This window comes from Hemicordylus capensis, chromosome 1 (genome assembly GCF_027244095.1).
Source record: "Hemicordylus capensis ecotype Gifberg chromosome 1, rHemCap1.1.pri, whole genome shotgun sequence".
Lineage (NCBI taxonomy): Eukaryota > Metazoa > Chordata > Lepidosauria > Squamata > Cordylidae > Hemicordylus > Hemicordylus capensis.
In genome coordinates, this window is record NC_069657.1 from 325,705,975 (window position 1) to 325,731,946 (window position 25,972).

General features: G+C 42.7%; 1 protein-coding gene across 6 annotated transcripts in view; it reads left to right on the top strand.

Annotated features, from left to right (window-relative positions):
* Positions 1 to 25,972, top strand: part of GRIK2 (glutamate ionotropic receptor kainate type subunit 2) — an 808,572-nt gene that overhangs the window by 71,258 nt on the left and 711,342 nt on the right. The window contains exon 1 of one of the 6 annotated variants that reach the window (XM_053300380.1): positions 17,287 to 17,346. The exons of the other annotated variants lie outside the window; for them this stretch is intronic. Within the exon in view, the coding sequence (XP_053156355.1) occupies positions 17,310 to 17,346 (37 nt within the window). The 5' untranslated portion in view covers positions 17,287 to 17,309. Of the gene's footprint in view, positions 1 to 17,286; positions 17,347 to 25,972 lie in introns of those variants that run through there. 6 annotated transcript variants of the gene reach the window in all.

The following is a 25,972-nucleotide window of genomic DNA, read 5'->3' on the forward strand; positions in this document are numbered from 1 at the left end:
GAGACATTATATATGCAGACTTTGTCTATTCTGGCAATAAAAAATGACCAAATTTAATAGTATATAAATGTGAAATCTCAAATGTGCAAATTGAGTGTGTATGAAAGGGAAGAAAGTCTTTGTACTGTATATGTTTTCCTGTTTTATATTCATTAAAGTTGCCATGTATGGGTGAAAGTAATTTTAAATGAAGTTCTTCTCATTCATTTGTCACCTTCAAAAAACATTCATGGAAATGAGGCCTTTTCATCACACATATATTGTATTTAAGTACCACTAACACTTCAGTATTCCTTTAGAATAAAGGTAATTGCCAGATAACCTATGTTAAACCTATTCACTCATTTCAAGTTTCACACAGAGTTTGAAAGTGTCTATCTCATCAGTTTCAGTAACATTTTGCTAAGAGAGTTTATCCATAATATTTAGGCTATTCTTTACAGAGTAGATCCATTGAAATAAGTGTGTCTTCTCATTCTGAGAGCTAGTATAACATTGTGGTGGCAAGGACTATCAACTGCAAATTCCCTCATTCATATTTTACAACATGATTTCATTTATACAGCAATCTTATACTTGTTTACTCAGATGCAAGTTCTGCAGTCTTCACTTGAGTTTACTCCCAGGTAAGTGGGGATAGGATTGCAATCTTACACCTGTGACTATTACTAGCTTCATTTATTTATCTGCCAATTGGGGGGTAATAATACTAGCCTATGTTACAAATCTGTTGTAAATAATGTATTTCCATAATAGAAATGTTAAATTCTTGCACCAAAAATAACCATGAGTACTGTCACAGCCCAGTCTCAACCAGCCCCATGAACTTAAGCTTCTCTGCTGCCACCAAGTAGATTTTCATATTTTCTCTGGCTGTGTCTAATAAAATAGCCTTCCAAACCTCTGTTTCCTTCCAGGCTAGATAGGGTGGAAAGGCTCTTAAGCATGGAATGGGGAAAACAGACAGAGACTACAGTTTGTTAAATTCAAAGAGAAAATTTTTACTTAGTTCAGTGTAAAACAATAGTTCTTTTAGAAAATTTAGTGCAAAACAGCAGCCATATGAGTGCAAGGAACAAATAAAATATGAGAAAAACACATCCAGTTTATCCTGCACCTAATACTGTGCCTTAGCCTATAGACCTTACCAGGAATTTTCTTATAAGCACTTTCAATCAACTTCTGCAGCAAGCCTGGCTTTCCCCCTTTTTCAGCTTCAGGTCTTGATTTTCCTTTCCAGTACTGGAAGTTCAGTTCTAGGGATGTGCAAAACGTTTCAGATACAAAACGTTTTGTAACCCAAACAGCCTGTTTCGGGTGTTTTGTAGACAAAACAAAACACCCATTTTCCAGATCCAAAAGTTTTGTATACAAAACAAAATGTCCCTGTTTCGGCTACAAAACGTTTTGTTGTTTCGGACCTCCATTTTGTGGTGATCTCTGAGTCAGTCTCCATTTTGTGTTTGACATCTCTTTGAATTTCCCACCCTTCCAGCCTTCTGATCAGTGACCTAAATCATAGGCTGACCTGCTGATAATTCCCTCCTTGTTCCCCATTGGCTCTTTTGCTTCTTCCCACTCTTTACTGACCCCACATTGGCCAGGGGAAGGGTTGCTAACCTATGGGGTGCTGGGTTCTGCTGTTTCTGTGGTGTTCTGAGTGTAGATTCTCTGGTAGCATATGAGAGTGGATTCTTGTTTTTCACTGAAAATCTCATATGCTACTAGAGAATCTACAATGAACACCTCAGAAACAACAAAACCCAGTACCCCACAGGCTTGTGGGTGTGGGGGTGGTTGGCACCCTATGTGCACTACACAAGCCCTCGCTCTGGGCAACCCCAGTGCCCCCCCAGTGGAATTATGGGGCTGCTGAAACCTCCACTATTCCCCATGGGAGAAATCTTAAAGACATGTAAACTTCAACAAATCACAAAAGATCAGCCCTTTGCCCAATTCCTTTGAAATAATTCTGGAAGTTTCCTTGCCCCCATTGGGCATTACCACCCACCACACTCTGCTCTGGGTCATCCCTTTCCCCTTGATTTGAAGTGATACATTTGCTGGAATCCCCATTATTCCCTATGGGAAAATTCTTAAAGATGTGTAAACTTTAAAAAAATCACACACAAAAAACCAGCCCTTTGCCTAATTCCTTTGACATTTGGGTGGTAGCTTCCACCCATTGGACACTACCACCACCACCCACTCTTTTTGCCCTCGGACCCTTTTTAAAAATCCAAATCAATTCGGATTTGGAAAATTTGGCTACAAAACAAAACAGGGCTGATTCGGATTCAGAAAATTTGGGTACAAAACAAAATGGGGATGTTTCGATTCAGATACAAATTGAAACAAGAAAATTCCAAAATGCACACCCCTATATTCTAGACTGGTCCTTCAGCTGCTTTGGGGGTGATTCAGGTCTCAAGAGTATTCAGCTTAACTATCCCAGTAATTTTCCAGCTCTCATTTCAGCAGCTCTTCTCTTCTCTCCCAGACTCCAGTTTGAACTGATGTAAACTCTTCCGCTCTCTCAGTTTTCAAACAACTCTCTGCTGCAGACAAGCCTCCTTTTATTCTCTTCCCCCGCTCCAAATTTCTCTAAATCAGCCAAGCAGGACAGCTCAAGTTCCCTCCATTATTTTAAAACATACCCAATCAAGTCAAATCTTCTCTTCCCTCCAAAGGTTAACCAGTAAAAACCCTTTCCCCTCCCAAACCAAACTGTAGCAGAAGAACTGTGAACCTTTTACCGCTGCCTAGCCTTTTAACACTGAACATAGGGAATAAGGAAATACATATTCAATATGGAAATCTGTAATATGAAAAAAGGAGGTTCAGGCCTCATTCCTTCAGTACTATCACTTCTAAGGCTGCAATCCTAAGTGAACCTATATGACCTACTGAAACTCAGTAGCTGACATCCAGAGTAACAAATTGCTGACAGGGCAAGCAAATGTGTACTCATGCAAGATGTTAGTTTAGTTGTGCTAAAATGGGGGGGGGGGTATTTGCAGAATTGCACTATTGTGCTATAGTGCTCTTGCTCAAGTGTCCCCATTAATACAAACGAGGCATGCCGCAGTCACACAATTGTGCGACACTAGCAGACTCAGTGCAACAAGCTAGCACAACAGTTTTGTGCTAGCGCAACATCCTTCCACAGTTGCTCAGGATATTGGCCAATAGGGCTTTGGAGTAGAAATGCATAGTAAATGCATAGCATACTATCAGACTATGAAATAAACGGGGCTTTTGTGGGCAAAAGTCAACTTCATCAGTTGCACTGATGCAAATGATGAGAAAATGTATATGAACCATTTTGACCTCTTACAGTGTTATATATATGCTTAACAACAACAACAACAACAACAACAACTGCCAGGACTGTGTGGAACAATAAAATATTATTTCTTGTTTACACAGTCAGACAGGTGTTATTGACTGGTTTGTTTTATCCAGACATCGAGTCCTTCCCAAGGACCTGGGATGCCATAATTTTATTGTCAATGGTTATAGATATCGTCGCAGAACAGCCTATATTCTGCGACGATATCTATAACCATTGACAATAAAATTATGGCATCCCAGGTCCTTGGGAAGGACTCGATGTCTGGATAAAACAAACCAGTCAATAACACCTGTCTGTGTAAACAAGAAATAATATTTTATTGTTCCACACAGTCCTTCCATTTCTGTACTCCTTTTAGGCCAGCATAAGTGCTCTACTCTCCAGTGTGGTCAGGTCCATGCCAGTCTAACACAAGAAAGCAAGAGAACAGATATGCTGGGGGGAAAGCACAACACTAGCAGCCACTCCCCCAGCATCCACAGCACCACCATATGCATCTTGCACAGGGTCACATGCTAACAATGCTTCCACATGCCAGCCATGAAAGTGTTATGCTTTCTCTCCAGTTCTTCTGTTCTCCAGCCCTCTTGTGCTAGGCTGGTACCAGAGCACCAAACTTATACAGCAGCACACATTCACCCCAGGAGAAAGACAGAGCACACACCCTTTGCTTATTGCTATTGGCTGGGGCTTCTTGCTAATGTAGCAGCAAGTAGGTGGAGGGATGATTCCCATGGGCGGGGAGCAGGCTGCACATACTCACTACCCTGTAGCACACTCATGCACTGCCTGAGGCCATCCCTTCACCTTGCCCCATGGGGGAGTACAGACTGCAAGTACAAGATATTACAAGGTCAAACCTGAGACATGATCCCTACTGGGAAAGCTTCTAGGAGCCAAAAACAGGCTACAAACCAATCAGGAGGAGCACTGGACAGGCCAGTCACTAAACTCTTATATGACACGGGACCTTTTTATGCCAGCTCTCTGCACTAGCCCCCACCCCTGCTGATTTGCATCCTTTCCTAATGAACATTCATCATGTGACTGGGCTGCTTGTGAGTTCTGAGGAGCCTGCCTCTCATTCATACTAGCACTCAAGCGGTCAAAGAGAGAAAGAAGTGTGGGTCCTGAGCTATATGGTAATGGCTTCTTTCCTTAAGAGTCTCATCCTGAGGCCAGCAGAGGTAGGAAAGAACTAGTGGTAGGGATCCCTCTCCTCTTAACTCCTAGTAACAAATGTAATACAGTGAAAACTTAATTGAACAGCATTAGCATATAATGGCATCTGGAAAAAAAGATGCATCAGCAGAGCTGCCAATTCTCTCACTCCAGCAGGGCTCTGCAAACACAAAGCATCTATTGTAGGCAGGGGTGTACCTATAATTGAGCAGATGGGCTCAAAGAACCTGGGCTCCCAGCTCCTGAGGGCCCTTTAGCTCCACCTCTCCCTATTTCCTTCATTATCTCTCTCACTCCAAAGGGCTACCGAGGAGAGGGGTGAACATGACCCGCTCTCTCCTAGCTACGCCCCTGGTTGTAGGTTTAAGAACTCTATTGAGGATTTGAGGAACACCTCCATTTCACTTCTCTTTTTTTATGTTCCCACTCCGCCCCCCCCCCCCCACCCACTCACTAGGGCAAATGTCTAAGTAACAGAATTGATTATCAGATAGGATACAGCCGGCTGCTATGCCTTTGCAGATTGCATGACAGCAGAGTAGCAGGTACCAGTTGGGCCAGGCTTCATTTGTGACAGAACTGTCTACCACAGAGCTTGTAATGTGAATGGAGCAACAAATATGTTGAGTGTTCACAAAGAAGCAGCTGGATCAAACTGGCCATTCCTACTGGGCATGTTGTGGGCTTCCTTCGTAGTAAGGGCGTAGCTAGGGTTGAAGGGGCCCGTGTTTGCTACTTGCCCTGGTGTCGCCTTGGAGTAAGGAAGTTAATGAAGGAAATATGGAAGGGTGGAGTTGGGGGTGGGGGCTGGGTTCTTTGAACCCATCAACACAATTATAGCTACACCCCTGCTTTATAGTCTGCACGACTCTGGACATATGAAAGGTTCTGTTTTCTGTTCCTGTTGGGGAGCTGCCTGTTGGGAACAAAGAAAGGCACCAGAGCAATAGTCAGCAGCTTCAACACATGGTTTGTGGATGTATGGCCGGTGTCTGTGATTGAAAAATGGTGCTAGTTGAGTGTTTATGCTGTAGCTTGTTCCTATACTTGTTCCTTCCCTGTGGGAAGTGTATTCTGCATAGAGTTTGGTTTTTTAAAAAATGTAGCCAGGTTGTGATCCTGGAAAAAAACAGAAGGGCTCACAAGGGTTTGACAAGCAGTAACACTGGAGCTTGGCATTCAGTGACAAGAGTCCATGCTTAACCTATGTGAGAGAAACTACTCTTAGCTGCTGAGGAAGGAAGGAAATATTAGCTAAGACGCAAGTGACAATTCAGAAGGGAGTAGCGAGAGACATTTACAGCATTCTTATCTTGAATTATTTCCTTACTTTGTTAATCGGGAGTGCATGGTTCTTGCATGAAGTTCCTTTTTGTGTGTTCTAAGTGTCCATAAGATGGGTCAGAGAGATACAGCCACTTGTTCAATCTTTGGAGTTGTCTCCCTGTCAGGGTGTTTAAAAACTGGTGTCAGAGTATTGTGGTTGCAGAGTTAGGCTGAATTCCATTCTGCATTTGGTGGGTTGGGGAACAGTGGAGAAGTCAGTAATTTCTTTATGTATCCTTGATTTCAATTATGCTTTTTGACTGATGCCACCTCTGAAGTTCGTGCAACATCCTTAGGGGATACGTCCAGAGTCTAGAGTGGGTATAGGGGAGTAATAGCAGGAGAGAGAGCATGCCCTCAACTCCTGCCTGTAGGCTTCCAGTGGCATCTCATGGGCCACTGTGTGAAACAGGATGCTGGACTAGGTGGGCCTTGGGCCTGATCCAGCAGGGCTGTTCTTATGTTCTTATAGGATTTGGCAAACATTTACTTTTCCCTGGTCTGCCCACATCTCTGCCTTATAACTCCAGAGTTGAATCAGTGGTACAATTACATCAGCATAGCATTAAGATAATCCAGCAATTCCACCAGTGCAGCAGTGATCATGAATTATCTTGGGCTTACACCAGAACTTATACTGCTGAAACCAGTATAAGAACCTGATTTGAGCAGTATAGGATGTATATATACCTTTCCCCCCCCGTATAGGAGTGCACCCTAAGTGGATTAAATATTGCAGTCTTATAACACTTCTATCAAAGTGAATATGGTTAGCTTTAAAAATAATAGAAACTGATTCCTAACTAGAAAGGCATCATATCTTAATGTCTACAAGAAATATCTTTAAGCAGAATCATTCTGAACCAATGAAAAAGTAGAATATGAACAGAAAACAGTGTGTAAATAATTGATGCCCACATGAGAGGAAAGTCTAGGGAAACACTTGCTTTTTTTAGTACAGCCATGCCAAATTATTTATTTATGTCCGGCCTTAAGCAAATATCTTTAGATGTGCCTTTTAAACCTGTCAGCAGGTGAAGGAAACTAGATAGAAAAAAAATTAAATGAACATAAGTAGATATTTTGTGTAAGAAAATGAGGGAGAAATTTCAAAGCATTGTTTCTTTGTGGTGGGTGAGAAGCCATTACAGATCTACAACCTGTTAAAATGCAGAGTGAATTGAAACCGAGTTCAACAAACCAGGACTACCAATTATTGCCTGAGGCTTTTCAGGCTAGAGGCTAGGACTGTGGAATGCATGCTGATCTTTGGGATGTGGATATAGCACAGTGTTCTGGGTAGAGAACCCAGAAAGAAACAGACCAGAAAAATGTGGTGTCTTTGAAATTTTTTTGGCTTCAAATAGCTATGCGGAGAGTATTTAAACATGGGACCTTTACAATAGCTCAATAGAGGATGGAATTTATTTTAATGTGTCCACAAACACTGTTGTGGGTAACATGATCTACATTAAATTAGAATGTATGAAGAGTTCTGCTGGATCCATTTCATAATGAAATATAATATTGTCAGCTGTGGCCAGACCGATCTTTCTAGGAAGCCACAGGCTGGGAATGAAGGGAAAACATCTGGACTCTAAGAATTCTTGGGTATTTGTCTTAATCTTGGGACTTGTTGATATTTTAATCAATAAACAAGCCCTGATACTTAATGTGGGACTATTCTCACGACCAGGAGAAACCGGGCTAAGGGAGCCTAGCCTGGTTCCTCCTGGTCATGTGCTGCAATGGGAGCCGAACAGCTCCCGGCAGCAGACCTCGCAAAATACCCCTCCCCTTCAACACGGTTAGCAGAGCGAGTGCTCTGCTAACCCTGTTTTCCTGATCGTGAGATGTGCCATGGTGACTCACAAGGAGATCTCCGACCGGGAGGCTACAACAAACCTCCTGGCCTCAGGGGTCTCCCCAGAATGCCCCACACATTCATGCGGGGCATTCTGTGACTTCTGGGGGCCAGGCGGCCCCCAATCCCCACAGCTCTTACTGGCTCTGTGGCAGAGCCAGTAATCGTGTGGGTGGCCAATCCGGCCACCCAGGGTGAGCTGCCTGCTCGTCTGCAGGGGGAGTGGGCTAAGCCCGCTCTCCCTACAGTGCCTGGTTAGGGTCTACACACGGATTCTGTGTAGAGCCCCAATATTTTATTGCCTCATTTTTATTTATTTTTGCATTTTGCTACTTTTTCATCATTTGACCCAAGACAGCTCACAGAAAATATAAAAAGTACTAACAGCAATTTAAAAACAATAAAATGAAATGAATAGAAACCCAGCAAAAACTCAACCCAGGTTCCCTTATGGCCTAAAGCCCTGAATGATAGGGCTGACTTCCACCTTTTTATGAAGACTGTGAGGGAAATGAAAGCATGAGTCTCAGTAGAAAAGAAATTCCATAATCTGAGGGCAACCATTGAGGAGAAGGTCCTGACCTATGTGCACAACAATAAGGCCTCAGCAGGTATTGATATGTGGAGCAGAGCCTCCCCCAGAAGATCTTGTTGGGTGGGCAAATATCTTTGGGAGAAGGCTGTCCTTAGGACTGGATATCTAGGACCTAAGTTGTTTAGAACCTCAAAGGTCAAGACTACTATTTTGATTTAACTTGGAACCAGCCAGTTACTCCCTCTCCCCCGACCCCATCAGGAGAATATGGTTCACCTTCGCAGCCCCAGAAACTAATCCAGAAGCCACATTCTGCATCAGCTGAAGTTTCTGGATGCTTTTAAAGGGCATGCCCTGTGTAGAGCATATTGCAGAAATCTAAGTGCAGTTTATTTGGTTCTTTAATGCCCTTTCTGAAAATTATGTTTGGACATGACTTGAACATTTTATGCAGTGAAGACCAATGTAAGCCCCCTTACATTAGGGCTTTGTGGATCATGATCAGCAAAGAACTGTCTGAGCTCCAGACAGTACTCCAGCAATACTTGGCAGCAGTTGATGCTTCCCCAAACTTCCAGTGGAACCAGATATAGAACACATAGTGATGAAGGTATGTGTGACAGCGACCAGTTCTACTTTCTTTAGGAAACATTAAGCTGGCACTCCAGCCAAACTGGGCAAAGGCATCTGGCATTATTGAGTTACAGGGTACTTTGTAAAAGGGTGGGGGTCACAAATGTTCCTGGCCCATGATGGAAGAGGGCCCAATAACTGGGAAACAGCCCACTCTTTGCTCTCCCTTCCTACCTCCCTGACTCATTGGCAAGCTGCTGGCTCCTTATCCAAGTGTGGGGGATTGTGAGATACTGTTGGCATAATAGAGAGATAAAGGGAATGCTGAGCATGATTTGCTTTTTGCTATGCCTGTATAGTTCTTCTGCAGCAAAGACATGTGGCGGGGTGAGAAGAAGAGGGGGGCCAGGGGCCTGTTTTATAGCTGCTTTCCTCAGACACACAGAGAAAACTAGATAGAATTAAAGATAAAGTGTTCCGTCTAGTTGGTGTTGACTCTTTGCGACCACAGAGCCCTGTGGTTGTCTTTGGTACCATGCAGAAGGGGTTTACCATTGCCATCTCCTGCACATTATGAGATGATGCCTTTTAGCATCTTCCTATATTGCTGCTTCCCGATATAGGTGTTTCCCATAGTCTGGGAAACATACTAGTGGGGATTTGAACCGGCAACCTCTGGCTTGCTAATCAAGTCATTTCCCCACTGCCCCATTAGGTACAGCCCAAGATCGATTTTAACTATAGGCTTAAGAGCATAAGAACAGCCCTGCTGGATCAGGCACAAGGTCCATCTAGTCCTGCATCATGTTTCACACAGTAGCCCACCAGATGCCTCTGAGGAGCCTACAGGCAAGAGGTATGTGCAAGCTCTCTCTCCTGCTGTTTCTCCCCTGCAACTGGTATTTAGAGGCATCGTGCCTCTGAGGCTGGAGATGGCCCACAGCCACCATTGAGGCTGGAGATGACACCACAGCCATTGATAGACTTGTCCTCCATGAATCTGTCTAAGCCCCTTTTAAAGCCATCCAAGCTGGTAGCCATCACCACATCCCGTGGCAAATAATTCCATAGATTAATTATGCGCTGTGTGAAAAAGTACTTCCTCTTGCCGGTCCTAAATTTCCCAACCTTCAGTTTCATGGCATGACCCCTGGTTCTAGTGTTGTGAGAGGGGGAGAAAAGTTTATCTCTGCTACCCTCTCCACTCCATGCATAATTTATGCACCTCAATCATGTCTTTCCTTAGTCGCCTCTTTTCCAAGGTAAAGAGCCCCAGATGCTGTAACCTAGCCTAATAAGGAAGGTGCTCCAGGCCCCTAATCATTTTGGTTGCCCTCTTCTTCACCTTTACCAGTTCTACAATGTCCTTCTTAGGATACGTTGACCAAAGCTGTACACAATACTCCAGATGTGGCCGCACCATAGATTTGTATAAGGGCATTATAATATTAGCATTTTATTTTCAGTCCCCTTCCTAATAATTCCTAGCATGGATTTAGCTTTTTTCCACAGCTGCTGTGCACTGAGATGACACTTTAAATGAGCTGTCGTCCATGACCCTAGGATCTCTCTTGTGATCAGTCACCAACAGCTCAGATCCCATCAGCGTATATGTGAAGTTGATGTTTTTTGCCCCAATGTGCATCACTTTACATTTGCTTACATTTGCCATTTTCTTGCCCAGTCCCTCAGTTTGGAGACATCCTTTTGGAGTTCCTCACAATCCGTTGTGGATTTCACTACCCTAAATAGTTTAGTGCCATCTACAAATTTGGCCACTTTGCTGGTCACCCCAACTTCTAGATCGTTTATGAACAAGTGAAAGAGCACTAGTCCCAGTACCGATCCCTGGGAGACCCCACTTCCTACCTCCCTCCATTGTGAAAACTGTCCATTTATTCCTACTCTCTGTTTCCTGTTCTTCAACCAGTTACTGATCCACCATGAACCTGTCCCCTTATTCCATGACTGCTAAGTTTACTCGAGAACCTTTGTTGGGGAACTTTATCAAAAGCGTTTTGGAAGTCCAAGTATACTTTGTCAGCCGGATCAGCTTTATTCACATGCCTGTTGACACTCTCAAAGAACTTAAAAAGGTTAGTGAGGCAAAACTTTCTCTTGCAGAAGCCATGCTGGTTCTCCTTCAGCAAGGCCTGTTCTTCTATATGTTTAACAATTCTGTCCTTAAGTATGCTTTCCATCAATTTACCCGGCACTGAAGTTAAGCTGACCGGCCTGTAATTTCCCGATCCCCCCTAGATCCCTTCTTGAAAATTGAAGTCACATTGGCTACTTTCCAGTCCTCTGGTACAGAGCCTGATTGTAGGGACAAATTATATATTTTTGCAAGGAAATCTGCTATTTCACATTTGAGTTCCTTCAGAACTCTTGGGTGGATGCCATCTGGTCCTGGCGATTTGTTAATTTCTAGCTTTTCATGACAGTTTAGAACATCTTCCCTTGTCACCTATCCACCCCCAGCACAGTACTTCCAGTGACTGTTGCTGGTGTCTAACATGTTTCTTTTTAGATTGTGAGCCGTTTGGGGACAGGGATCCAGCTTATTTATTTATTATTTCTCTGTGTAAACCACCTTGAGCCATTTTTGGAAGGGTGGTATAGATATTGAATAAATAAATAAATAATCATTTTCCACTCGCATATATGCTGAATTGGATCACACTATGGTCACTGCTACCCAGTGGTTCTGCAACTCTGACATCTTGCACCAGGTCCTGGGCACCACTCAGGATTAAATCCAAAGTCGCCATCTCTCTGGTTGGTTCCGTGACTAACTGTTCTAAGGCACAGTCATTTAGCACATCTAGAAATTTAGACTCTCTGTCATTACCTGAATGTGAATTTACCCAGTCTATGTGTGGGTAGTTGAAGTCACCCATTATTACTGCCCTGACTCACTTTGACACCTCTCTTATTTGTTTCTCCAACTCCAGGTCATTCTCAGAGCTTTGATCTGGAGGGCAATAGCACGTCCCTAATAACACATTTCCTTTCAGTCCTCATAATTTTACCCATAATGATTCTGTGGAGGACTCTGGTCCATCTAGGTTTTCTAGCTTACTGGAATCTATCCCTTCTTTGATATACAGTGCCACTCCTCCCTCAACCCTCCCCTCCTTGTCCCTTCTGTAGAGTTTATATCCAGGAATAATCGTTTCCCACTGGTTCTCACCATTTTACCAGGTTTCCGTTACACCCACTATGTCTATGTTTTCCTTAGTAACCAAGTACTCCAGCTCACACATCTTGGCTCAGAAGCTTCTGGCATTGGTAGACACCTATACACCGGGTCCCTCACCTGGTGCTGGCGTGTGCTATCCCCTTTACCATCATTTGACTGATTTGGCAAGCTGTCCTGTGTATCCTTCTGCTCAACTCCTGGCTCTACACTGTCCCCTTCTGGTTTATCCGAAACTTGTTCACCCTCACACCTTAGGGGATTTTGCCGGCCGAAGCAGATACTACCCTGTTTCCACTGGCAATCCACCATGCATCATTTTAAAAGCTGCACTGCGACCTTCTTGATTTTTATTCTTGTTTATTCAGCAACAACTCCATTTTATCCTTCTTTCCCTCCCTTTTCTTTTCCAGCTCCACCCCCCCCGCCCCGCTTACTCTCTACATGATTCCCCACTAGACAGAATACATCAGGGCCCATCTTCACTTTTTTCATTGTGGCCCCCTTCAACCTTGCTATGCCCCTGTTTACAGACTTTCCAGAATCTGTAAAGTGTCATACACATTGGTAGCAACAGAGTAAGAAGACACATTTCTGCCCCAAGAGGCTTACGATCTATAATGCTTCATGAAGTACTACAGGAGGCTGGAAGGAGGCAAAAGTAAACAGGGTAATAATATACATTCAGTTATGTTATATGTATTTAGGCTTAGTTTTCGTGGCAGGTTACCTAACTAAAACATTGTGCCAATCTGCAGCCAGCTATTGATTGCCTCATACAACATTATCCTTGTGCCAGTCATTAATGGAACAGATACCATGAATGTGTGGCATTTATACCAATTCACACTTTTCAAAATATCCAATTATAACATTTTATTGTTTGATCAGTGACTGACATCATCACTTTGCACAGTGTGCAAAGCACCTCTGTAGTATTTTGTAAGCCTGTGTGAGTGGGACACCATTTTTTGCTTTTCTTTCCTTCTCCCAGAAAGTGTCTTTGTCACCTGAAAATGTGTTCCTGTGGGCTGCACAACTCTTGAACATATTTTCAGGTGCTAAAGAGTGCCTCTGGGGGAATGTGGAAAAAATGTCCTCCTGGCCTCTGAATGTGCTTTGCTCATAGCACCTCCACATGGTAAGTGAGGATGTTGACCCCTGTTTATTTCTTGACTATTCACTGTAAAACATTAGGAGAAATCTGAATATCAGTGCCATAAACTCCGATATGATGAAAAATATGAAGCTGTCTTCCAGTAAACAGCTCAGGAGGCAAAGCATCCTTTTAAGTTATGGAATAGTTCCTTTCTGCCTAGTCTGTTCTCTGAGGAAATGGGGGTTAGAGGTGTTTTTTTTAAAAAATTAGAAAATTCAGAGGAATGTAAGTTTTTCTTACTCCAGGGCCTTGTTTTATTTTCACTGCATATTCTCAAAGAGTTGTCCTCAAACAGTTCTCAGAGCTCACTAAGTATTCATCACTTGTAGTGCTCTATTTTATCAGTACCAGGGTCCTTCCAGTTAACAACTTTAAAAGAAAAAACTTGAGTTGTTGTTTTTATGCTCACAGGGGTAAGCTGTATAAAATCCATCTATTCTTCTTCTTTGTCTTTTAAATTTTATTTTTTTAAGAAGGAGAAAAACACCAATAAGTTCTGAAGAGAAACCTTAGGGGAATGAGCAAGATGATGGCTTGGAACATTGTCCTTTGAAGCACTGATTTTTTAAATTAAAAAAACCTATTTCATTCTTAATTGTTTTAGACATGACAAAGGTAGTATAAACATGTGGCTTTCCATTATTAGTATGAATTTGGAAAAAACCATTAAAATGATAAATAATATCTTCGGTTACTTGAAAAGCACGGCTGTTGAGAGAAGGACAAATACTTGTATCTCTAAAGCAATTGAAGTATCGAGGTATTGTGTGTTGGATTAAATTCAAATCCCTGCTTGATGCTTTAGGGTAAGTGTGTTCATCTAAATGGCAACTACACGTGCTCCAAAGGACCCCACCACATGATGAAGGGACATGCTGGCGGGTGTTGGGATGTCCACAGAAGATGTCACAATGGACATGTTCTTGGCACATCCCCTTTCTAATCACAGGGGCTAGTAAAGTATCATCTGAACCAGTCCAGTGTGAATTTGGTCTTCCCTTTACTTTCCTCCTTTCTCAAACAGAGATGAGATGTCTCTTGATCATTCTCATCCAGACACGAGGGAAAGGTGGCAGAAAGACTGACCCTTTCTTAGCCTTTTTATCTTGGGATACAGCTTCATATGGAAGAAGTCTTAAGCCACAAGTAACTGGAATTTGGTGTTGGTCATAGTCTGACCTATAGAGATATAAAGTGATATCTTGGAAACATAGAAATAAAGACATATTTTCAGCATCTTGGCATATCTGTCAAATGGTTTTCTTCAACGTAAGACATTTGTGTTTGGAGTTTTACATAAGAAAATTGAAAACAAGAAATTCAGAATGACTCACTTTGATGTAGCAAAGAAAGCACCCTATATCTATATTTAACTTACTACTAGTGAGATGTTGGAATAAAAATTCCCCTGATGTCGAGCTAGATACTTCACAAGAGACCTTCCTTGATTCATTAAGACAGCTACAATACTCTCTCTTCAATTATTCAGAGACGAAGTGAAAGTAGTTACAAGGGTCAGTCATTTTGGCTTAACTACTCAATGAGCAGTCTTTAAAGTCTGCACATAGAGTTTTGGATGGTATATTTCCCATTTAGCCAGTTGGGTGCATTTTATAAATAATGTAAATTTTGAAGTTGAACTTACAGTGCCTTAACTGTTGCAGTCCTGTAGTATCTATAGAAGATCTGCTGATATATTATAGCAAGCCTTCTAAAATAAGTTGTTTCTCTCATTACCAACCATTGTTCCCTATAACTCTTTGCTAATGCTACATTTTCTTCTCATATACATGTCTTTTTGTAATGATGCATGGCTGCAGGCAGCCATTTGCTCTATGGTTATTTGCCCTGGGGTAGGCAAACTATGTTAGAATCTGGTTAAGTATAACATCTGGCTATTGTAAGGAGATTTTTCCACATCTTTGCTTCTTCACATTTCAATTTGGCAGCATACTTGTGATAAAACCTTTCCTAACATGCAGCCAGATGCTACAGACAACCAGCTTCCCATGTGGTTACAAGATCGCCATAATATATGATCACAGGGTAAGTACTCAGGTTCAGCTGTCACCTAAGGGTTCATGTTTTTTGAGAGCTCCCTCTCCTGCTTCCATACTGCCCCTCCTGTTATCTAGGTTTTGCCATCCCTTGAGGTAGATCGATACAGAAACCTTGTATTTCCTTTAAAAAGTTTAGAGCCTGAATAATTTCTTCTCATTCCTGCTTTCACAAGCAATTCACCCCTTTAATCTACTTGGTAGAAGGCTGGGGAGAGCAAGATGTATTCTCAGGTCTGCCTGAGTCTTGCCCCAAATTGGTGTGAGTTTGTTATGAACCACACCCAGGCCTGGCTGGTGGCAACATTTTGCAGGTAGGACACTGGAGCTGCTAGGTGTGCTGGTTCTCCTTCTCTGGGCAGGCAGAAATGGCTTATTCAGGTGGAGATGGTTTTAGCCAGGGGTGCTGCTGGAAGAACAAAGCATGGTCCCTAGAATCAAGCGCTTTCTGTGTTGATCATTGGGACACACTGATCACTGACTGAAGCTACAATCCTAAGCATAGCATTACTAGAGCATGCCTATTATCTGTCCTTCCTCGCCTCATCTTAGTGGGAAAGGGAAGTTCTAGGACATTAACTTGAGTAATTTTCCACAGGTTATGCCTTCTTGCACAATACCTGCTTACAATGTTGTGGTCCCAATTCTAATTCATATGAAGTGTGTTAGAGAGCTCAGGAGGGGGAGATTTCTTTATCTGCCCCAGCTACAGCAGAAGTGTACAGGTAAGGGAGCACTGCTACTTAATATTGTCTGGACATATGGAGGCTATTCCCACGATCCTTGGAAAGTGGGCTAAGGTGAGCCTGGTGCTCCCAAGGTGGCTAGCCCGCCTAATTTCCGCCTCCCCTTAAATGAAGTTAACAGAGTGAGCGCTCCATTAACCTCATTTGGTTGCTCATGTGTCGCCGCAGTGCGTGGCAACACATGAGTAGAACACTGACTGGGAAGCTGCTTGCAGCCTTCGGGGGTCAGGGGTCTCTCCAGGATGTCCTGCACGCTCGCATGGGGCATCCTGGAACTTCTAGGGGCCATGCGGCCCCCGATCCCCGCAGCCCCCGCCGACTCCGTGAGTTGATGTTATCAAGAGCTGCATCTCTAACATAGTGAACATGGGGGAAATGCTGCTGTTCAAATGTGGAGCACTCAAGTTGTATTCTCTTATACTTATGTTAAGGACAGCTCTGTTTCTAAACTTCTGTTAGTAGTAGTTGCAAGGTGTATCACTGGGAGGGAAAATAAGTCTGGATATTATCCAAAACACAATCCTTAGACCCATTTCAAAACACAAAAGTTGTTTTTTCAGTGTGTAAGTCACTCTATATATGCTCAGAAGCACCTGAGTCCCTTTTAAAAAATTCCTGATTTCCCTCTGGGAAAATACATTCTACACATGCTCAGAGGCATTCAGCCTGATGTGTCAGTTTTAGAAAACATTAGTTGCTACTCATATCTTTGGACTTTTAACCTCTACTTTGACATGTAGGGCAAGACACGTGGGAACTTTACAGTGTGGGCGGGCTAACCTGAGAAAAGATGTGGGGATGGTACAAAGGGTAAGCAGCACACTTCTAATGCAAAATATTGAAAAGATACATTCTCATTTGGGGAATCAATGAAATAGGTTCTAATTGGAATGCTAGCAAACCAGATAGTTAACTGGGGGAATTTCAATAGACTAAACTCGTTTGCATATAGACTAAATATGCTTGCATATTACACAACATAGAAAGGCACTGCAGTCAATACTGCTCATAGAAATGAATGGAACAACCATCAAGTTTTAAAAGATACAATTCCTAGTGAGTCTACTTAGGGTTAAACTAGCTTCTTAGCATGGCAACGCTATGCTTGGGTGGTGTTAAGACAGGCGGAAGGTTAACTGACCAGGAAATGATGAATCAGATAGATAAATAAATCACTTGCAGAAGGAGAAGATAAGCAAAATACATTAATGCAATGCAGCTGTGCTTTAGGTGAATCAGGTGGCTTTAATTGGTAGTGGCTGCATACATTATGAAAAGTGTAGAGACATGCTAAGTCTGATGAAGAGAGGAGCATGAAAGGGCTCAGCTCCTGGATTCACTATAATTTAGGTGAACAATGACAAAGGTCTGGATGGGGAATTTTAGAGCATTTGTATGACTAGTGCTTGTATGACCTTTTGCTCCCAAAGAGGCTGATTATGCCCAATTGCACTCATACCACCAATGTGTCGGTCAGGGGGTCCCCAGGCATCCTGCTTTGTTTGAAAAAGGGACTGGAGAGCAAAGGGAAGGGAACCTTGGTATAGAATGGGTGATCATGAGGAAGGGCTATATCTATATGTCTAGCAGCATTGCTTTGTGTTGAAGTGATGAGATGGGAGGTTGTCTGGGCAAGGCGGTATTCTGGGCAGCTAGTTTCTTGGCTTGCAAAGAACAGAGAAGCCCAAAAATAGTGATTCCAGCCAGTGATTTAGCTCAGAAATTCTTGGCTTAAGAATCTCTGGGACTCACACATCCACAAAATGTGTGCGCTCTCTCTTTCTCTGAGCTTTGGTGTGGTGGATGGTTGGTTTAGCAAGAGGTGGATCACCATGATCCTTGGTAACAGCTCAGTGAATAATGCGCAGGCAAATCCTTGTGGGTGAACTGTACAAAATATTAGCTCTAAGGAGAGGGGAGGGGGTTGTACCCTTTTAGGTTGATTTTGCTAAACTCTTTCCACCTTGTAGGATTTTACTCTGGTGATCTATTGTTTCTGGTGAAGTTTGGCAACTGAGTTCAAAATTCTGATAAGCTGAATTGTTTAAGGGTGAAAATCTCACTGCAAGTGTGAGGCTGAGCCATCGGAGTTGATTTAATCATAAGGTGATAGTACTCGGGGGTTAATTTGATTGGATAGTGGGGAAATGGGTCTTACTGCTTAGATAGAGAGATGGCTCTGTGAAGGAAATTCTTAATTGGTGTTCACCTTTTAATCTCTGGAGGAAGGCTTCGAAGGGATATGCATACCGAACCTGTCTGTTGTTGTCCCAGAGTCATCCCAAGTCCTCTAATCTATCCAGAGACTGGTTCAGCCCGGTTTTTTTTAGTTAATAGTGGAGAGGCTTACTGCTGTTGAACCCTTCTCTCACCCATAGGTGGATTACGGGAGAGGCAGTGGAGGTGGCTGCCTATGGCAGCAAATATCCCCCTAGCGGCATTTCAAAAAAGAAATAAATATATTTACATTTGTGGTTTTTCACTTATGATGGCATAGTGGTGGGTGCCTGCCGTGTGGGATGCAAAACCCCAAGACATTGGTTTGGGGCGGTATATAAATGTATTAAATAAATAAAGTGGCAATGGACGGCGGAGAGATGCAAAGGGGCAATGGGTAGTGGAAAGGCCCAAAATAGGGTGATTGCTGTCATTTGGGAGGTAGGCGGGCTTGGGATAGGAGCTATCGCCGCCCTCTCTGCTGCCAATGCAGAGACATGGGATGGCAAATCTTTGGCCGCCTACAGGTGGCAAAGAGCTTAATCCGCCACTGCTCTCACCTTCTACAGCCAATTATTGGTTCTGTCTCTGGTTACATCAATGTGGACCTGAAAAGGGTTCTGGTTTCACTTGGGAGACCACATATTGTTTGGGCTGAAAGAGAGGTTACTCCTAACACCACATACTATATTTGATGGCATGGACAGAAAAGGGGGAGGGAAATGCTACCTGGTAAGACTGTATTGTATTGTTTATTTCGGCCCAAGGCCAGCATACAAAAAGAAAAGCAGCAAAAATAAATACATAAAGTAGAGACTCGCAGAACCAGCTAGTGCTGCCGGTCTTCCAGCCACTGAATCTGGATTTTGCTGCAGTAGTACAAGCCGCTGTTTGCAGTGCTGAGTATCAAGACAGTCTATGTAACTGGACTGCATGTCTTTTAAATGGCAAAGTTTTATTTTGAAGGATTTTTACCCTTGCAGTTCCAGGAAGAGCAGTAGATTCCCAAACACGTCATCTAAAACATTTTAATTTGCACAGTGTACTTGAGATCACCTAATGGAACATGGTAATAATACAGCAAATTACAGTATAGCAATGTTGTTGGGTTTTTTTAAAAAGAAAGCAGACCAAGGGTGACTTTATGTCATTTCTTATGGCAGAACATTTACCATGTAGTTTGACATAGGATGAAAATTTGCGCTACTATATTCGGTCATCAGTTGCACTTACATAACCCCATGCCTTCACGAAGGCCAGAATTTGAATCAGTACATTAGACACATCCATCATCTTTCCTTGTGTGGGAGTTCTTGTCTTCACTGCTGCTTGGGCTATGTATTGCTGATCTTTGTAGCCTGAGGTCGTATACATGTGCAGTCAGTTATGTTTCCATACAGATTACCTCAGAGGGATCAACTTTTAAATTGTCAGCATTAATGTTTCATTGCTCGGTTAAACTCAATTTCTTTGATTTATGTAGTATGCAGTTAAATGTGGTTGTTATAGATTTGAACTATCCCACAAGAAGTAGTTGAGAACACTTTTTTTACTCTGACACAGCCTCAATAAAATCAAATATCCAGAAGAAGTAGCTGAGAACTCTATTCTCATGATTGCCCAAAAGCGGGCTAAGGGAGCCTTGCCCGCTTTTGGGTAATCGTGTGCTGCAATGGGAGCTGCGCAGCTCCCGGCAGCTAGCCTCAATAAATACCCCTCCCCTTAGACAAGGTTAACGGAGTGAGCGCTCTGTTAACCTCATCTTTTTGCTTGTGTGTTTCCACGGCACATGGCAACACATGAGTAGACCCAGCCTCCCGGGCTCAGGGGTCTCTCCAGGATGCCCCACGCACTTGCATGGGGCATCCTGGAACTTCTGGGGGCCACCCAGCCCCCAATCCCCGCAGCCCCTGCCTACTTGCTCCATGACGGAGCCGGCAGTCGTGTGGGCGGCTGACCCGGCCACCCAGGGCTGCCTTTAGATCGTCTGCGGGGAGAGCAGGCTAATCCCTCACTCCCTGTAACCCCCCTTACGGTTCTTCACACTGATCATGTGAAGAGCCTCAATATCTCATTCTATGAGTATTAGCTTAGTTTTGCTGCACAAGAACTTCAGTCAGGAAACCTGACAGTTGTGGTTATAAACTTAAAATATTTTTTATTTATTTTTCAACCCAGGATGAATCCCTGTTTACATTCAATTCTGACATTTTCACCTTGCTGTGAAACAAGCTAGAATGGGTCCTGTAAAAATAAAATGGAAGGGAAAAACAGTGGGATGTGTTGGAGACACTTGAGATCAGCATTTTAGAACCAAAACACTTCCAATTTTATAGCTTTATTAACCCGTTCCCATCAAGGACCCATCCAGAACATAATGGAACTGTCAAAACAGACATTGAGCATATTATTAAAAGGTTTTGATGCCAAAACAAGTGGCATCAAATGCAGCCAGATTCACGTCAGCACTCAGTACTAGAAGACAGTGATGGATTAAGCCACAACTTTCACTAAATCGATGTTCCATGAGGATGGCGTGGCATCCCAGTAGTAGAACATCTGCTTTGTATGCAGTAGGGTACTGGGTGCAGTCCCTGGCAGCATCTCCAGATAGGGCTGGGAATGATCCTGGTTTGAAACCGTAGAGATCTATTGCCAGTCAGCATAGACAGTAATGAGCTAGATGGACCAACAGTCTGACTGTATAAGGCAGCTTCCTTTATATGACAGCTAGTTTCAGTACCCATTCTAGATGATAGACAATGGGCTCCTTCAGACAATAAGAAGGGGTTGGTTCGGGGCTGGAAAGAGTTCTTACCCTATTTAAGACAGACGAGCAGAGCTTCTGGTCACGTCTGCAAGCCCTTCTCCCAGACAACCAGCTGCGTTCTCCACTGTATGGGATCTTTTAAAAAAGGCGCCTCCAAGCACTGGGAAAGCCTCCCCAGTGTGTGCCCCACTGCCAGGGAAACTTCCTGACATCATCAGCTTTCCCCTGATTGATCACAAAGGGGAAGGAGGCAGGGCAAACCCTGTTCAAGCCATTTTGAAGAAGCAATCATAGTGTGCTGTGTAGAGGATCACATTCACAGATCACAGCCCCTGTAGCCACAGTGCTCTCTCACAAATATGGTGGCCAGCTACCAGGACCTGCAAAGCCCAAGGAAAGTGAACACACGATCAATGACCTGAGGTGCCGGGGCTCCTACTTTGTACTAACCTGGATTAAGATCAAGGGTTGGACGCAGGGTTACCCAGATTTGGACTACTAGGGCTAGGAGGATTTGCCCTGCCTCATAAGAGCTTGCAACCCTGGGTTATCTGCCTCTAATCCAGGTTTAGATGCTTGTGTGGCTTAATATTTTGGAAAGCCGGCTCAGAGAGTGTGAACTTGTGAGCTATGAAGAGAAACCCAATTCACAAGCTTCTTTGGATTACATGGAAATTATATCATGTGCCACAAAACATCTACAAAATCCTCATTCTAGTACCTGTTCTGGGCATTGCATGACATTCCAGAATGGGTACAGTGAGAATGTTCTGACGTCCCATCTGGCCCAATGGAACATGAGAGCTTAATTGGTTAAGATTGTTTAGAAGCTGGCATTCAGGCAGTCTGTCCAGATTTTTATTTAAAAAGAGTTCATTCTGTCCCCCTCGGCCTTTATGCCATCCTCTGCTGCAGACCGTTTTTAATAAAGTGATGTAGCCAGAACAGCCCTTCAACCAGGGGTCCACAAATGAATATACTGTATGAAATGCTCTCCAGGAAACAAAAAGTCCATGTGACATGTCTGGGGAGCCCTGATTCTATGCTTCATGCTCTTGCTCCGATAATATGGATAAGCATGTGATTAACCATTATTCAGGCCTAGGTAATCTACAATAAAAGAGAAAACACTTTCAGGGTATGTTGGTGTTTTTGGAGCCCATTCTACTCTATTACACTTGATAGTGAATCCTATGGAGTAAGATGACATATGCTTCAAGCAGAAAATACAATGTAATATATGATACAGCCGTTCCCCTGCCCCCACTCCATTTACATAATGTGGCATAGATATCATCACCAACTTCAGCAGGCAGGTTTTAAAGGTTTACATAATTCATTACAAACAGAGTTCTCTACTAATGCCTGCAAGCCTCAAACATTTTGCACTGAAAGCATTTTTGAAATGTAGGCCTTCAGTGAGTCAGATGGAGGTCAGAAATGTGAGTAATGTAGTGTAAAAACAAATTTCTGAAACACACTATTTATGCAAAAATGAAGAGATAAAAGAATGGTGTGTGTGCCTTGTTTTCACCTGGTATAAGGATACGAGCTATTTCAAAATATTCTCTCTGGTTTTATGGCCATACAGTAAATGCAAAATAAATAGTAGGTACTTGCATTTCTGCTCAGTTTTACTATTGGTCATAATTCCATAAGAGTGAGCTGTATGATCTCTATGTACATTATCAAGCCAGTAGTTACTGGATATCCACAATGCTGCTTAGAAGCTTGAGAGAAAGTCAGGCTTCTGACACAAGCGATTCCTGGAGATTTTTCCCAATAGTTTCCCAATATTTTTCACAATATCAAATCTTAAAAATCTCTAGTAATCCTTTCATCACCACGAGATGCTAATTCCGAGAGACTCCAGATCAGTCCTGCGCAGAGGTAATGAATCAGAATCAAGCTTTATTATGGTCAGAGACCAGCATAAAATTACACATTAAATGAAATTAATATTGGAGAAAAGTTACATGTTGATAGAGGTGATTGCAAATATGATGATAGCTGTTGTGAAAATATAAAATAACTTAAAATAAGTACAATTTAAAAAGAGACAAGCTACTAAAAAGAGACAAGCTACTAAGAAACTAAAACCGCTAAACATACTTTCCCATAATAAAATGCACAGAAAAGATAGAAGGGTTTCTCGGCCTTTTGGCTAAGATCAGGTGTGTGAGGTCAGTGTAGTCAGAAATGGCTCTTACACTGATTTTTGTTTGTTTGTTGCCAAAATGGATGCCATTTGAAAAGATCATTGGAATAGTTTCTTAGTGCTTACATGCAAGTGCTCTAGAGCAGGGTTTCTTAAACTTGGGCCCCCAGATGTTGTTGGACTACAACTTCTATCACCCTCAACCACAAAGGCCATGTCTGGGGATGATGGAACAATGTCTGGGGGCCCAAAGTTAAGAAACCCTGCTCTAGAGTCTAGAAACATAATAAGAACAGCCCTGCTGGATCCAGCCCAAGGCCCATCCAGTCCAGCATCCTGTTTCACACAGTGGCCCACCAGATGCCTATGAGAAGCCCACAGGCAAGAGGTGAGGGCATGCCCTCTCACTACTGCTCTCCTGCAACTGGTATTTAGAGGCATTTTGCCTCTGAGGCTGAAGGTGGCCTATAGCCACCAGACTAGTAGCCATTGATAGATCTGTCCTCCATGAATTTGTCTAAGCTCCTTTATAAAGCCATCCAAGCTAGTGGCCATCACCACATCCCATGGCAAAGAATTCCATAGATTAATTGTGTGCTGTGTGAAAAAGTTATTCCTTTTGTTGGTTCTAACATTCCCGGCTTTCAGTTCCATAGGATGACCCATTGTTCTAGTGTTGTGAGAGAGGGAGAAAAATGTCCACTTTCTCTACTGCATGCATAATTTTATGCACTTCTATCATTTGTCCCTGTAGTCACATCTTTTCCAAACTAAAAAGCCCCAGATACTGTAGCCTTACCTCATAAGGTTGGTGCTGATCATTTTGGTTGCCCTTTTCTGCACCTTTCCCAGTTCTACAGTGTCCTTCTTAAGATACAGTGACCAGAACTGCACACAGTACTCCAAATCTGTCTGTAATATAGATTTGTATAAGGGCATTATAATATTAGCGTTTTTATTTTCAGTCCCTTTCCTAATGATCCTTATCATGGAATTGGCCTTTTTCACCGCTGCCACACCCTGAGTCAACACTTTCAATGCGCTGTCCACCACGACCCCAAGATCCTTCACCTGAGTCACCATCAGCTCAGATCCCATCAGTGTATATGTGAAGCTGGGGGGTTTTTTTTGCCCCAATATTGATCATTTACACTTGCTTATATTGAACCGCATTTGCCATTTTGTTGCCCACTCACCCAGCTTGGAGAGATCCTTTTGGAGCTCCTCATACTCTGTTTTGGATTTCGTTATCCTAAATAGTTTAGTGTCTATAAATGTGGCCACTTAGCTGTTTACCCCAACTTCTAGATCATTTATGAATGAGCACTGATCCCAGTAAAGATCCTTGGGAATCTTGCTTCTATCTTCCCTCCACTGTAAAAACTGTCTATTTATTCCTACTCTCTGTTTTCTGTCCTTCAACCAGTTACCAATCCACAATTGAACCTGTTCCCTTATCCCATGACTGCTTAGTTTACTCAAGAGCCTTTTGTGGGGAACTTTATCAAAAGCTTTTTCAAAGTCCAAGTATATATACTATGTTAACAAGATCACCTTTCTTCACATGCCCATTGACACTCTCAAAGAACTCCAAAAGGTTAGTGAGGCAAGACTTTCCCTTGCAGAAGCCATGCTGGTTCTCCTTCAGCAGGGCCTGTTCTTCTATGTGTTTAATAATTTTTTCTTTAAGTATGTCCTTATGTTAAGTTCCATCTACTTGGAGATCTAATTTCACTCTGTGGAGGGAAGTGAATGCTAAATGATGTTCTTAACTGGTGTTTGGAGGCCATGTTGGCCTGGATGAGGCCAAACAAGATGAAACTTAATCCAGATAAAACAAAAGCACTCTGGGTCAATAAAACTGATTATTGAAGTGGTGAGGTAAATCTGGTCTTAGAAGGGTTCACACTCTGTACCTTAAAGACAACATTTGCAGCTTGGGGGTGTTTCTGGGCCTGATGCTGACCCACAGCTGGGTCACTCCAGCTATGACCCTACTTGGAGAAGTCAGACCTGACCTCAGTCACTCATGCTTTTGTAACATCCAGGTCAGACTACTGCAATGTTTTTAATGTGAGGTTTCCTTTAAAAGACTGTTGAGAAATTTCAGCTGGTCCAGAATGCTGTTGCAAGGATGCTCGTGGGTGAGAGTTGATTGATGAGTATCGCACCCATCCTGAAGCAGCTTTGCTGGTTACTGGTTCACTTCCAGGCTAAATTCAAGGAACTGGTCTTGAGCTTTACAGCTCTATACAGCTAGTTCCAGTTCCAGTCCATTTGAATGTATATGACTATAACCCCTTATAAAAGTTTAAAAAGTACACATTCCAAAACAAAGAATAAAATTGAATAAGGTAAAATATTCTCAATTTAAAAATCTCCTTTACAATTTACAGTAATATTTTCAAGAAATGTGTTACGAATAGACTTAGCTGCTTTTGCAAACAAAAGCAGTTCTATATGTAATATATGGATCAGCAGCCAACAAATTTTCTCCTTAGCATTTTTATAACAAATTGAATATAAGATTTATCCTAAACATCTCTCTCTAGGGTCCTAATAAAGAAAGCAATACAATATACAATCCCTCTATGTCCTCAACTCTACATGGCTTGGGCCCAGGATATCTGTTGGACCACATCTGCCCATATTAACTTGCTAGGGCCCTCCATTTTGGCACCCCAGACTCTGATCATGGCCTTGCCACTAACAGAGATTTGATTACTGGAGACTAGAGATAGGGTATTTTGAGTTGTGGCCCCTCAACTCTGGAACACCCAGAAGAGCTCTGTATGCTTCCTCCTCCTGGGTCTTTAAGAAATTGTTGAAGA